The sequence below is a fragment of the Xenopus laevis genome, chromosome 2S, assembly GCF_017654675.1.
Source record: "Xenopus laevis strain J_2021 chromosome 2S, Xenopus_laevis_v10.1, whole genome shotgun sequence".
NCBI classification, from domain to species: domain Eukaryota; kingdom Metazoa; phylum Chordata; class Amphibia; order Anura; family Pipidae; genus Xenopus; species Xenopus laevis.
Genome location: NC_054374.1, coordinates 165,691,539 through 165,707,330, shown reverse-complemented (window position 1 = coordinate 165,707,330; position 15,792 = coordinate 165,691,539). Strand labels below are relative to the sequence as shown.

General features: G+C 41.9%; 2 protein-coding genes across 2 annotated transcripts; both read left to right on the top strand.

Annotated features, from left to right (window-relative positions):
* The first annotated feature begins 878 nt into the window (after window positions 1-878).
* Window positions 879-2,391, top strand: LOC108709038 (odorant receptor 131-2). Its single transcript, XM_018248665.2, has one exon. The coding sequence runs from the start codon at window positions 1,170-1,172 to the stop codon at window positions 2,043-2,045; it is 876 nt and encodes a 291-aa protein (XP_018104154.1). The 5' UTR covers window positions 879-1,169; the 3' UTR covers window positions 2,046-2,391.
* A 12,041-nt stretch (window positions 2,392-14,432) lies between these two features.
* Window positions 14,433-15,521, top strand: LOC108709148 (odorant receptor 131-2). The gene has a single exon (XM_041584766.1). It carries the CDS (start codon window positions 14,466-14,468, stop codon window positions 15,519-15,521), a length of 1,056 nt encoding a protein of 351 aa, XP_041440700.1. The 5' UTR covers window positions 14,433-14,465.
* The last annotated feature ends 271 nt before the right edge of the window (window positions 15,522-15,792 follow it).

Here is a 15,792-nt window from a genome sequence, read left to right as displayed (position 1 = left end):
GTTGTTAGTAAATTATCAACTAATGTTAAATGAATTATTCATGAGTTAGAATTTACCTAATATACACAATAATTAAAAGGAAAATTAATTGTGGTTTAGTTTTACTCTATTTAATGTTAACTTATTGAGGTTAAGCACTAGCACTTTGTGGGATCAATTAATGAAATAAAAAGAGGGAATTCATAGATATTGGATCACGTGACAGATTAATAGTTGTTATTTGTTGCTGGCTATCAACTTTTTTCAAGATTTTTAATGGTTTAACTGAAAACAGATCACACAGTGATAATATATATTCTTTTGTAACTTTTCTGATTAAGAAGACGGGGATACTTTTCTTCTTTTCTCCTATACAAATTAAATACTGACGGAAGTCAGATCCCCTCCTCATAGTCAATTTTTTATATATCTGAAGTTAGATCATTCTTTTTTTATTGGTTCCCTTCAGTGTCGGACTGGCCCACAGGGATACCAGGAAAACTCCCGGTGGGCCCAGGTGTTAGGGGGCCCTTGTGCTGCTAAAGATTTGGCATATTTCATGGCCATTTCCTATTTCTTTGAGAACAAAGAGGCTAAATAGATGAAATAATAGATTATAATATGTAAAGAATAGAGACTAGGAGAATAGAGGTTGAGTGAGGAGAAGAATAATAATAATACTGAGAGTGGGACCTTGGTCTATGGTTCTTTGGTGGGCCCCTGGTGTAAGGTTTTTGGGTGGGCCCTGGTGTCTCAGTCCGACACTGGTTCCCTTGTTCCATATAGTAAAGAAGTGTGTGCCATCCTACTTCTTTACTTTTAGATAACTGACCCCAACAAAGTCCAGTTGCTTTAGATTCAACTCTAGTAGATACTGTACATCATAACCTGGTTGAATGAGAATCTCCATAGACACGTGTCCGTAGGTTACTCGGCTCATTGAGTAATTCGTGTGATTAATATGGAGAGGGAGAACATAGTCAGTGGCCTTAGGTTCCCCCAACCAGAGAGCTTTGTGATAAGGTGATAAAGAGCCTGTATTGTGTTCACTTCATCTTGTTGGAATAAATCGTAAACGAAAAGGTCATTCTACTGGTCCTGATTGAACTTTCCAATATAATCAGATGTTCCTTTATGTCTTTTCTCTGTTTTGACCCTTTTCTTTTTGATTCCCCCAACCAGCCACTTCCATGTCGAATTCCAGAGGGATCAGCAACAATGTCACTGAGATTTCACTTGCAACCAGAGGATCGGCCGATTCAATTGTGTTCCTCACGCTCTTTTGCTTCTGCTGTTTCCTCTATTCCATCGTCGTCATTCTTCGAATCATCTACGTGACCCCTCACCTCAGGGACAATGCTCGCTACCTCCTTTTTGCCCACATGTTGGTCAACGACACAGTTTACCTGGTTACAGGACTCCTTCTCTTCCTGGGCGCCTGGTACTTGATTTACCTGCCCGTGCCATTCTGCTACTTTACATATACTGTAGCCACATCCACATATAGGGTGACCCCATACAACCTGGCGGTCATTTCTTTTCCACTCAGACATGCAGAATTTTGTACTGTAAGAAACACAACAGTTGCCATAGTTGTGATCTGGACGGTGGCGCTCATCCCAAATCTCGCCGATTTCATCACCATCAGCTCATCCTTTGGGAAACTCCGTCCCATGGTCTGTAGTCAGGGAGCTCTGTCTGTGACACCAGAACAAAACACTATCAGAACTCTGACCTTCACCATAAACTTTTCCCTAGTCGCACTCATCATCCTCTTCACCTACATCAAGGTTTTGCTGGTGGCTGGAAAGATTGGCTCGGGAAAGTCATTTGCCATTAAGGCAAGCAAAACTGTCATGCTCCATGCCTTCCAGCTCCTCCTCTGCATGACTTCTTTGCTCTCATCAATTACAGAGAGATACCCATTCAACACGATTTTAATCTTGACCGTCTCCACCTTTCTTCTCTTCACCTGCCTGCCCAGGTTCCTCAGCCCCATCATTTATGGGTTGAGAGATGAAGTGATTCGTAAAAATGTCATGAAGTTGTATTCTGTAAAGTACTGAGGGGAAATTTAAAAAATAACATATGAGGGGCCATACAGACCAAGGCCACCTTTCTACTGTTCCATTTCTTCAGGTCAAACACCTGAAAGATCAAAACAGCAGGAAACGAAGAGGAACTGACAGTTGATCAAAATGTTGCAGCTCCTCTTCACTCCCTGCTGTTCTTTGGCCAATTAGTCATTGATACAAAGCCAATATGATACAAGACTACTGTTCCTGCCTGGCTGCAGCATAGGATTTCAGAATTTTCGGATAAAAGACCCATTGGTTATCAAATGTTCTGCTCTTAGCCCGTAGCAAGGTTACCAAGACATCATTATTATATCTAAAGAGTCAATGTATTCTCCAGAACTGACCAGTAGAAGGGTGCACATGTTAAACATACAGATTCTGCTTTCCTCTTTCGTTTTGCCTTTCGTTATTATGCTATTTGAATATTTTTTAATTTCTTTTAGATTTTTTAGATTTTTGAAAAAAATATTTTTCATTAGCATTTAGATTCTTTTTCATATTATGATTATATATGGCTGAACATTGAGGTTCAGCGTATTAATATTGTTACTTATTTTGTAATTGTAGTTATTTCAGGATTTCGATGTAGTTATATAATAACCAACACATCACCACCATGCCATGGTTTCCAATAGCCCTAGTGATACTATTGTTGCTATTGGAGTATGTGTGTTAAATATTGCGTATTGGAAAAATGGTTATATTCCAGAATTGATTAAGTTTGAATATTTTTCATTTGTGCACTCATGACTTGTCATTCACACATCTTTCACACACTGGTTCCCATACTCCATTTGTTCCTCAAGTCTGGAGGGATTAGGTTACAATTAACATATGGAATTTATGGGTAGGCTGGGGGAGGTGTATCCCACAGGTTTTGAATATATCCCTAAGAGAAGTTCACTCTCTCACACTGGACACACACACAGACACACACTGACTCTCACTGACTCTCACATAATACAGACATACACAAAACTTTTATACAACATATTGATACATACATATTATTTTGGTAGGCTGTCAATAGAGCATTTGACTGGCTAGGTATCTGTTAATTTGTATGTATTTTCTGTAACATATTTTTTACACATTAAATATACTTAAATATCACCTTGGTGAGTGGTGTTTGTTGACCATAGAACTTATACAAATTATTTGATAAAACAGTAGTTTCTAACAGTGTGCCATTGCTTTAAAGCAATATATATTTATTGAACCACCGCGGAGTCCTTTCGTTTAAGGCTTTTCGTACGTATGCATAAGTAATGATGAACGTTGTGGAGTCAATGGACGCTCTGATTCAATGGTCGGACAGGGAGCAACAGCACTTACTTTCAAAAAAGACTTTTCGAATTAAACCAATCACTAGGGTAAACTGCGTCACCATTGGGTGTCGTTCTCTTTCAGACTGCGTTATTTTCTGCATTCGGCCCCCGTACCCGAGGATCCGTGGAATAAGTCCAAGGTGCTGCTTAACATCAATGCGGACCTTACGCACTGGAGGTGGTCTGGTGGTGATACTTTCAGACATGGGGCAAATACACTAAGATTCGTAGTTGCACCAGTGTCCGCTTTGCTGCGCTTTGTCGCCAGGCGTATTTTCGCCAGCGCTACGCAAATTCACTAAAATCCGAACTTGCGCTCAGGGGAAGCATAAGGTTGCGAAGTTGCACTAGCGATAATTCGCCAAGCGAAGCGAAGTTACGCTAGCGATGGTTAATTTGCATACGGCGCCAAATTGAAGTTACAATGGAGGAATATGTAGCAACACTACACAAGCCTGGGAAACCTTCAAAACAGCAAATAAAATGTTTATTTTGCCCTACACATGTGCCCACTGTATAGTTAAGGTGCCATGAGTTAGGAAATGTAGGGGGGAAGGAGGGGAGCCACAAAAAAATTTCGATCTTTTTCAGCCTATCACCCATACAAAATTAAAAAACGCCAGTGTTTTTTGTGACTTAGAAACATTTTTAACTTTTTTTGAAGTAATCCCTATCTACTCTATTGCACTTCGCCTGGTCTGAGGTGGTGATGGAAGTCTGGCGTAAAAGATAGCGTTCAGAAAAATGCGCGCGTAGTTGCGTAGTTACGTCCGTTGCGCAAATTCGCCAGGCGTAAGGGTGCGAAGTAAGTATCATCGGGAGAGGGATCCCAGTACTGCTTGTTTTTAACATGGTTTCATCATCTCCCGCCTTGATTACTGCAACCTACTCCTCACAGGTATTCCAACAAGTCACCTTTCACAACTCCAATCTGATCTAAACGCGGCCGCTAGACTCATTCATCTATCTCACCGCTCAACATCAGCTGCTCCCATATGTATGTCCCTTCACTGGCTCCCAATCTCTTCTAGAATCAAATTCAAATTACTTACACTCACATTCAAGGCCCTTAATAATGAAACCCCTCCCTATATTTCATCTCTAATCTCCAAATACTCTCCTTCACGAAACCTACGCTCTACTTCTGATCTTCCCTCACTTCTCCTCTGGTCACTTCTGCCCATTCTCACCTACAAGACTTCTCTCAGGCTTCTGCTTTTCTCTGGAACTCTCTGCCACAAGCTGTCAGACTTTCTCCTTCCTTCCAAACTTTCAAGCTCTCCTTAAAGACCCACCTGTTTAAAGAGGCCTATTCGTTGTACCTTAATTAATCATTGATGTATCAAAAATGACAAAGTGTTTATATAATCCTAATGTCTCAATTGTACCCTAACCTTTTAGTTTGTAAACCCTATTGTACTCTGTAATCCTTGTCTGTTATCCACCATTTATTCCCTGTTTGCTATAACTGCAGTAAAGCACTGCGTATCTTGACAGCGCTATATAAATAAATGATGATGATGACGATGGTTTTCATTTATATACTCATGGCATGGTTGGGAATAAATATTGCTTTGTAGTTTCGAAAAACGGTCCGCACACACCAATATTGCAGTCGGGGATTGTGCCCCTTTTATTAATGCCACCAACAATAAATATTCAACGTTTCGGGGGGACACAGCCTCCCTTCTTCAGGATAAATTCACAAAGTGCACAGTGCCATATTCTTATACCCTTAACTCCTCCCATCTCATCTGTGTAACATCTCATTAGTATCATTTATGTGATTAACTCATTCAGTTCATTTAAATACAATTTCAGTGTAAATCATGTTTTAAATAATGTTACATATATTTCTTTAGATAGTGGAAAGCATTTCTTTCAATTAATAAAAAACATTTTTTACTCACTGCCGCTGGTTGCGTTTTTACTTTAGCTTTAATATTTGGAAAATCTTAACACCTCTCGTGTGTAATTGGGCTATCATGATACTTCATCTGTGAAGGAAAAGGGTGATTATAAAAATTATTAAATAGTGTATAAATATCTAAAAAACCTACAAACCACATATATTACAGAAAACATGTCAAATTAAAATCTTCATTGAGGCCTTTAGGCGAAAGTGTTTTCAGACGCCAAATCCAATAAGCTTCTCTCCTCAATAATGATTTTTTAAAATCAACACCTGCATTTTTATAAATAACTTCTAAAACTTGCCATCTTATTTGGGAGACATTATGTTTCACATTATAAAAGTGTCTAGCCAGTAGGGTTTCTCTTTTATACTTCTCTTTACTTTTTTTATCTTTAGGATCGGTTCCCTCATCTGGTTTGTAGTTTCTAATCACGCTTTTATGCTCGTTTAGACGTGTTTTAACTGCTCTTGAAGTTTGGCCCACATACCCAAGACCACATGGGCATTTTAACAAGTAGACTACCCCTTCCGTATTACATGTTGCCATATGTTTTAATTGAATTCCATATCCTTGACTCAGATGGGTGCATTTGTCACCTTTAATTATGCCACTACAGTGGCCACAATCGTGACACGGAAGGGTACCCCTCTTGTTAAACATCACACTTTTAATTTTCTTTGGTTTAAAATCCGATCTTATTATTCCATCCGCAACACTTCTACCTCTTTTAAAACTAAAGATTGGTTTTTTAGTGAATAATTTACCATAAATTTGGTCTTTTTGTAGAATATGCCAGTGTTGCAATATACTTTTCTTTATCAAATTGGAATGTGGGCCAAATGTGGTTACACAAACACACTCCTGTTCTCTCTTTTTCAAATTTCCTTTTGGTGTTAACAAATTTTCTCTTTCAATCCCCATTACTTCATTTTTAACCTGATTCAGTTCACCCCTATTGTAACCTCTTTCACTGAATTGTTTTACAATCACTTGTGCCTGTCTTTCATACAGATCATTTGTTGAGGTGATTCTTTTAGCCCTTATAAACTGGCTTTTAGGTAATCCTTTGCTGACCCCTGCTGGATGAAAACTGTCTTTCCTTAATAGATTCTATCTGTTGGCTTTCTATATAAATCCGTAACAAAATTACCATCCTTTATTGTTATTTGTACATCTAAGTTTTTTATTAATTGAAAGAAATGCTTTCCACTATCTAAAGAAATATATGTAACATTATTTAAAACATGATTTACACTGAAATTGTATTTAAATGAACTGAATGAGTTAATCACATAAATGATACTAATGAGATGTTACACAGATGAGATGGGAGGAGTTAAGGGTATAAGAATATGGCACTGTGCACTTTGTGAATTTATCCTGAAGAAGGGAGGCTGTGTCCCCCCGAAACGTTGAATATTTATTGTTGGTGGCATTAATAAAAGGGGCACAATCCCCGACTGCAATATTGGTGTGTGCGGACCGTTTTTCGAAACTACAAAGCAGTAAGGTGACCTGGCAAGGTCAACGGTGGACCAGCACCACTACGCAGAATAAGTGGAAGGAGGTGTGCGGTAACACAAAGTTTTATGGGAATAAATATTGCCTTTTTAGCATTATAGCTGGTATTTTTTATCATATTGTATTGTCCAGGAGTAGAAGTCTTGGGGGTTAAATCCCAGTTCTGGCATATTTACAATAAACATACAGATTATATACAAATACTGATTGGTACAGAAGAGAAAGAGGTCCCTGCTCCACAGAGCTTACAATCTAATAGAATAACTGGGTATGAGATACAAGCTGTGAGGCTGGGCAAGACCAGTGAGAGATGTGGGCAGGTGCCAGGGGTCAATCAGTAGAATTCGAATGCAGGACAAATCCACAGCAGTATTCTTAACTGCAAAAACTTTTATTGGGAATGCACAAAACACAACATGTTTCGGGCTAGGCCCTTTATCAAGTGTGCAGGAACATACAAGGTGTGGGTATTTAACACCAGGGGTGTAACTACAGAGGAAGCCGACCCTGAGGCTGCAGGGGGGCCCTGGAGGTATAGGGGCCCCATGACGCCCTAAATAATGAGCAATTCAACATATATTGGTAAAAAAGGACAACCTCTTTGGTTATGTTGGGGGCCTAAAAGTAATTTGCTGTGGGCCCAGTAACATCTAGTTACACCACTGGCAGGTGCCATAAAGGGCATAATGAAGAGATACCAGGCTGGAGAAGGGAAAGCTTCTCTAAACAAACGAATGTGCTTCACGAGAAAAGGCAGAGAGATTGGGAGAGGGCAGCGCCGATTCAGACCTAAGCGCCGCCTGAGGCGGCTCCTGCAATGCCGCCCCCCCTCGCTGACTTACTTGTCGGGAGGGGAGGCAGGAACACTAATGCGGAGAGCGCAATTGCGCTCTCTCGCATTAGTAAAGCCGAATTTCCGGTTTAAAAACCGGAAATTCGGCTCTTAAAGGTGCAGGAGCGGCTTTTTGCCGCCCCTGGAAACCGCTTCGGCGTTGCCGCCTGAGGCGAGCGTCTCAGCTCGCCTCATTGGCGGCGCGCCCCTGGGAGAGGGTCAGATGGAATGTGGAAGGGAATTCCAGAAAAGAGGCGCAGTTCTTGAATACATGTATGAGGAGGAGTTGAGTAAGGAGTTGAGGAGTAAATCAGTACTCAAGGAGTTTGATGAGTACATGGAGCCAAGTTCAGAGATGCAGGGTGGAGCATGAACTGCTTTGATATTAAGACCAATGTATGGAGTTGTAGGGTGGAATGGCAGAGGAGCTATGAGGAGCTTTGAGAAGTGAATGAGAAGTGAATGAGAAGGAATTATCAAGACTGAGTATATGGAGTAATAGGGGAGACATTAACTTTGGTCAGTGACACTATAGGAGCAATAGGAAAGGTAAGAAGAAAATTAAGAATGTGTCACAGATCATGGAGTATTAATAAAAAGTATTTTTCAGCTTTTGCAGACAGCAGGTCATTGGTGAGTCGTTAGAGCCGGTAAAAGGCTGGGACTTGGGTCAATCTAGTGATGATTAGAGAGGAAGCAGGTCAGTCTGATTTCTAATAACTGCTTGAGTAGTTTAGAGATGGGACGGAGGTTACAGAGACTGGAGAGAACCACAGAGGGTTTATTTATAATAGGGATGAGGAGTGCAATATTTAATTGGGAGGGGATCTGCTCAGGTTTTTTACGCTCATTTATTGTTACATTTTTCTGAAAATTGGCTTTGCTGGAAAAAAAAATGAGTTTTTCACAATTTTTTCAGATTTTCTCATCCCATTTTGACGAATTTCACGTTTTTTTTTTTAACGAATTTTCACCTGTAAAATCCTTGACTACTTGCTGGTCAGACTGGTGGGAAACTGACCAGCAGGTGGCGCTGTTGTAACAAAATTCATTCATATTAACAGTACATGTATCCCTTAATATCTTGGAATTAAAAACAAAATAAATAATGAATGTACATTGCAAAAGTGCTTAGAATAGCCCCCTTACATTCACTTATTTTGAAGGTCTACTTAGCCTTTAAGCGTAGAGGAAAAAGCTCATGCCACACAATGAGTTGGCCGGGTCGGTAATGAGCATTTCAGTTTATTAGGGTCACTACTGTTAATTCTAGGGGCGCTTGTGTGTGCAACTCCCGGTGAGAGTCTCTGGACGCCCCATAAGGAAACACCAGATGTGGAAGGTGCTCGGAGTCTTTTGATTGATTCCTTAGGAATAGAGAGAGGATAGTAATTTAACCTCATGGGTGACTGAACTGCTGAGGAGCAGAGATGCTTTTTTTCCTTATGGACTCTTTCTCTGTAAACAGCAGCTCAGGGGTTACTACTGATGAAGGCTACAGGGAGTTAGAAGCAATATAAATATTTCCAACTGCCACAAGGCACATTAACCTCTGCAGTCCAAGAGTCAGATTCAGGGTAAGTGCCTGTATATCCCATTCTTTCCTGCTGGATTGTTCCACAGATTGAAGCAGACATTGCAATTACATCAGGGCAATTAATCTGAGCTTCATCATATGGGTAAGACTCCTTCAGCTTTTATACCCCCCGCACCAGACTCATCCCCTTCCACAGTCACGTCTGTCTACACAAATTGGATAACCCATTTTGGTTACTCAAATCATTCCGGCTCATTCCCCCTCCCTTCCCATAACCTGACTGTCCTTACAGTAAAGAACCCCTTCCTATGCTGATGCTGAGATCTTCTTTCCTCCCCACCAATGAATTACTCATTCCCCCTCTCTTGGTACGGAATCCCATAACCTGACTGTCCTTACAGTTAAGAACCCCTTCCTATGCTGATGGTGACATCTCCTTTCCTCCCCACCAATGAATCACTCATTCCCCCTCTCTTGGTAGGGAATCCCATAACCTGACTGTCCTTACAGTAAAGAACCCCTTCCTATGCTGATGGTGAGATCTCCTTTCCTCCCCACCATTGAATTACTCATTCCCCCTCTCTTGGTAGGGAATCCCATAACCTGACTGCCCTTACAGTAAAGAACCCCTTCCTATGCTGATGGTGAAATCTTCTTTTCTTCTCCCACCAATGAATCACTCATTCCCCTCTCTTGGTAGGGAATCCCATAACCTGACTGTCCTTACAGTAAAGATCCCCTTCCTATGCTGATGGTGACATCTCCTTTCCTCCCCACCAATGAATCACTCATTCCCCTCTCTTGGTAGGGAATCCCATAACCTGACTGCCCTTACAGTAAAGAACCCCTTCCTATGCTGATGGTGAAATTTTCTTTCCTCCCCACCAATGAATCACTCATTCCCCCTCTCTTGGTAGGGAATCCCATAATCTGACTGTCCTTACAGTAAAAAACCCCTTCCTATGCTGATGGTGAAATCTCCTTTCCTCCCACCAATGAATCACTCATTCCCCTCTCTTGGTAGGGAATCCCATAATCTGACTGTCCTTACAGTAAAGAACCCCTTCCTATGCTTATGGTGAAATTTTCTTTCCTCCCCACCAATGAATCACTCATTCCCCCTCTCTTGGTAGGGAATCCCATAACCTGACTGCCCTTACAGTAAAGAACCCCTTCCTATGCTGATGGTGAAATCTTCTTTTCTTCTCCCACCAATGAATCACTCATTCCCCTCTCTTGGTAGGGAATCCCATAACCTGACTGTCCTTACAGTAAAGAACCCCTTCCTATGCTGATGGTGAGATCTCCTTTCCTCCCCACCAATGAATCACTCATTCTCCCTCTCTTGGTAGGGAATCCCATGACCTGACTGTCCTTACAGTAAAGAACCCCTTCCTATGCTGATGGTGAAATCTTCTTTTCTTCTCCCACCAATGAATCACTAATTCCCCTCTCTTGGTAGGGAATCTCATAACCTGACTGCCCTTACAGTAAAGAACCCCTTCCTATGCTGATGGTGAAATCTTCTTTTCTTCTCCCACCAATGAATCACTCATTCCCCCTCTCTTGGTAGGGAATCCCATAACCTGACTGCCCTTACAATAAAGAACCCCTTCCTATGCTGATGGTGACATCTCCTTTCCTCCCCACCAATGAATCACTCATTCCCCCTCTCTTGGTAGGGAATCCCATAACCTGACTGTCCTTACAGTTAAGAACCCCTTCCTATGCTGATGGTGAGATCTCCTTTCCTCCCCACCATTGAATTACTCATTCCCCCTCTCTTGGTAGGGAATCCCATAACCTGACTGCCCTTACAGTAAAGAACCCCTTCCTATGCTGATGGTGAAATCTTCTTTTCTTCTCCCACCAATGAATCACTCATTCCCCTCTCTTGGTAGGGAATCCCATAACCTGACTGTCCTTACAGTAAAGATCCCCTTCCTATGCTGATGGTGACATCTCCTTTCCTCCCCACCAATGAATCACTCATTCCCCTCTCTTGGTAGGGAATCCCATAACCTGACTGCCCTTACAGTAAAGAACCCCTTCCTATGCTTATGGTGAAATTTTCTTTCCTCCCCACCAATGAATCACTCATTCCCCCTCTCTTGGTAGGGAATCCCATAATCTGACTGTCCTTACAGTTAAGAACCCCTTCCTATGCTGATGGTGAGATCTCCTTTCCTTCCCACCAATGAATCACTCATTCCCCTCTCTTGGTAGGGAATCCCATAACCTGACGGTCCTTACAGTAAAGAACCCTTTCCTATGCTGATGGAGAAATCTTCTTTTCTTCTCCCACCAATGAATCACTCATTCCCCTCTCTTGGTAGGGAATCCCATAACCTGACTGCCCTTACAGTAAAGAACCCCTTCCTATGCTGATGGTGAAATCTTCTTTTCTTCTCCCCCCAATGAATCACTCATTCCCCCTCTCTTGGTAGGGAATCCCATAACCTGACTGTCCTTACAGTAAAGAACCCCTTCCTATGCTGATGGTGAGATCTCCTTTCCTCTCCACCAATGAATCACTCATTCCCCTCTCTTGGTAGGGAATCCCATAACCTGACTGCCCTTACAGTAAAGAACCCCTTCCTATGCTGATGGTGAGATCTCCTTTCCTCCCCACCAATGAATCACTCATTCTCCCTCTCTTGGTAGGGAATCCCATGACCTGACTGTCCTTACAGTAAAGAACCCCTTCCTATGCTGATGGTGAAATCTTCTTTTCTTCTCCCACCAATGAATCACTAATTCCCCTCTCTTGGTAGGGAATCTCATAACCTGACTGCCCTTACAGTAAAGAACCCCTTCCTATGCTGATGGTGAAATCTTCTTTTCTTCTCCCACCAATGAATCACTCATTCCCCCTCTCTTGGTAGGGAATCCCATAACCTGACTGCCCTTACAATAAAGAACCCCTTCCTATGCTGATGGTGACATCTCCTTTCCTCCCCACCAATGAATCACTCATTCCCCCTCTCTTGGTAGGGAATCCCATAACCTGACTGTCCTTACAGTTAAGAACCCCTTCCTATGCTGATGGTGAGATCTCCTTTCCTCCCCACCATTGAATTACTCATTCCCCCTCTCTTGGTAGGGAATCCCATAACCTGACTGCCCTTACAGTAAAGAACCCCTTCCTATGCTGATGATGAAATCTTCTTTTCTTCTCCCACCAATGAATCACTCATTCCCCTCTCTTGGTAGGGAATCCCATAACCTGACTGTCCTTACAGTAAAGATCCCCTTCCTATGCTGATGGTGACATCTCCTTTCCTCCCCACCAATGAATCACTCATTCCCCTCTCTTGGTAGGGAATCCCATAACCTGACTGCCCTTACAGTAAAGAACCCCTTCCTATGCTTATGGTGAAATTTTCTTTCCTCCCCACCAATGAATCACTCATTCCCCCTCTCTTGGTAGGGAATCCCATAATCTGACTGTCCTTACAGTTAAGAACCCCTTTCTATGCTGATGGTGAGATCTCCTTTCCTTCCCACCAATGAATCACTCATTCCCCTCTCTTGGTAGGGAATCCCATAACCTGACGGTCCTTACAGTAAAGAACCCTTTCCTATGCTGATGGTGAAATCTTCTTTTCTTCTCCCACCAATGAATCACTCATTCCCCTCTCTTGGTAGGGAATCCCATAACCTGACTGTCCTTACAGTAAAGAACCCCTTCCTATGCTGATGGTGAAATCTTCTTTTCTTCTCCCCCCAATGAATCACTCATTCCCCCTCTCTTGGTAGGGAATCCCATAACCTGACTGTCCTTACAGTAAAGAACCCCTTCCTATGCTGATGGTGAAATCTCCTTTCCTCCCCACCAATGAATCTCTCATTCCCCCTCTCTTGGTAGGGAATCCCATAACCTGACTGTCCTTACAGTTAAGAACCCCTTCCTATGCTGATGGTGAGATCTCCTTTCCTCTCCACCAATGAATCACTCATCCCCCCTCTCTTGGTAGGGAATCCTATAAACCTGATTCCAATCTCTTCATTTGCTGATGGCGGAATCTTCTTTCCTCGCCTCTGAAATAATGTTCTGTTTTCACCAGTATTTATGAATAAAAAGAGTCTAAGGTAAGTCCTTCTATATATTTGTTGATGTTAAGAATATTCTTTCTAAGGGGCCTTTTGTTAATGCACTAGATCCAGTTAATCTCAACGTTGTACTGTTAAAGCCAAATTAATAATCATCATCATCTATTTATCCTTTAATGATCTAATTGAGTTTTTCTATTATCTCAGCTACAGCCCTGGGTGGATCCTGCATTTAGTATCAGGGAGGGAAGGTCTCAGCCTGGATGATATTAGAATGTGAATTAAAATTTTAACCAATTGGCTTAAATCACATGGGTGCAAATCCATCCCCTACAGTAACCAATAACAACCAATCAGCAATTATTGCAAATTTGTTACTAGCAAGTGGGTTTTAGTGCGGCCCCCGGCAGTGGGGAAACACTGGTGCCATTTAGCCATAGTGCCAGAATATCCAGCCCAGTGTTCCCCCGAAATATAAATAAAAAACACAATGTAAGGGGTTGTTTACCTTTAAATTAACTGTAATATGATATAGAAAGTGATAATCTGAGATAACGTGCAATTGGTTTTCATTTTTTATTATTTGTGGACTTTTGAGTTATTTAGCTTTTTATTCACCTGGTTGCTAGGGTCCAAATTACCCTAGCAACTGGACTGGAATATGAATAGAAGAGGCCTGAATAGAAAGATGAGTAATAAAAAGTAACAATTACAATACATTTGTAGCCTTACAGAGCATTTGTTTTATAGATGGGGTCAGTGACCCCCATTTGAAAGCTGGAAAGAGTCAGGCAAATAATTCAAAAACTGTAAAAAGTAAAAAATTAAGGCTTAAAATTTGCTTGGAATTAGCTATAATATAATAACATACTAAAAGTTAAATTAAATGTGAACTTGACTGTCCCCAAACACACCCTTTACTTCTAGACTAAATATCCCTGACACCTTTCAGACATAAGTGGTTGATATAATTATAAATGATTATTTTATGGGGAGCCACTCCAGTGTTTCATGGTTTGCAAATTTGGACCACTGCATCTGACCAGATCCCTTCCGAGATTGGTCCCCTGGCAGGGAGCTGTAGATTACTAATTCCTGGTTGGACACATAAGGAGCCAATGGGAAACAAGTCTTCATTGCTAGACACCATGTGTCCTCATATCTCATTGGCTTCCAGTGCAGAAAGGAGAGAGTGGAAGGGGTCACACTAGTGATTTGAGCATGAACAATGGATTATGTTGCTCACAGTTGACGTTCTCCAACGCCCAACCCTTTCTTGACGCTCCCTATTGTATCCCCCAGCAGTGCTTTGCATTACTAATGCTCCTCTCTTTTTCCTTTAAGTCTGTGATTGTCAAACCAATGTTGGCCATGGGGAATTTTCGGGTATTATACAACGACACAGACGCATCAGCCCAAGCAAGAACTGTGCTCAATGTCAAGACGGGTCTGGTGGTCCTCACACTCCTTTGCTTCAGCTGTTTCCTCTACACCATCACAGTCATACTCCACGTCTTCTTCTCTTCTCCTCATCTCAAGGACAACGTCCGCTATCTGCTCTTTGCCCACATGCTCATTAATGATACAGCCTACCTTGTGTCAGGTCTCTTCCTTTTCCTGGCCGCCATATACACACTATACCTCCCGTTGCCCGCCTGCTATTTTGTGTTCACAGTGGCCTCCGTTACCTTTCGGGTGACTCCGTACAACCTGGCGATTATGTCCTTGGAGCGCTATGTGGCTATTTGCTTCCCTCTCAGACAAGGGGAATTGGTCACTGTGCGCAAAGGAGTAGCTGCCATTGGAGGGATGTGGACACTTGGGCTGATTCCAAACCTTGCTGATTTCATCACATTTAGTCCTTTCATTGGGATGCTCCAACCTATTGTCTGTAGCCAAGGGGCCCTCACAGTGAGGCCAGAGCAGGGCACTATCAGATTCTACACCTACACCTTAACTTTTACCCTTGTGGCCCTTGTCATTTTATTCACCTACTACAAGGTTTTGATGGTTGCCAGAAGCATTGGCTCCAACAAATCGTCCGCCCTTAAGGCAAGCAAAACTGTCATGCTCCATGCCTTCCAGCTCCTCCTCTACATGACCTCTTTATTGTCATCAATGGTGGAGACCTTTCCATTCAATTTTATTACTTATCTGCCCATCTCCAGCTTCCTCCTCTTTACCTGCCTGCCCAGGTTCCTCTGCCCTCTGATCTACGGATTACGGGATGAAGTGATACGAAAATATGTCAAAAAGTTGCATTCTCCAAAGCATTAAAGGGGAAATCAGGGAAATAAGGAAATGATATGAGGACTGGAATAACTTTAAAATATGCCCCCTACCTGTTAGACATTTTTAAAGGAAAGGTATTCTACACCAACAAGACTGACGTTATGGAGGGGCCCAATCCCCTTAATCCAAAAAGCAAGAAATGCAGAAGAATTGTGGGACAGGTTGTTGGAAGTTGGTGGAGTCCATACAACACAGATGTGCAGCACAAACACTGTTATACAACTCAATATTAGTTCAGTCATTCAAAGGAAAACAA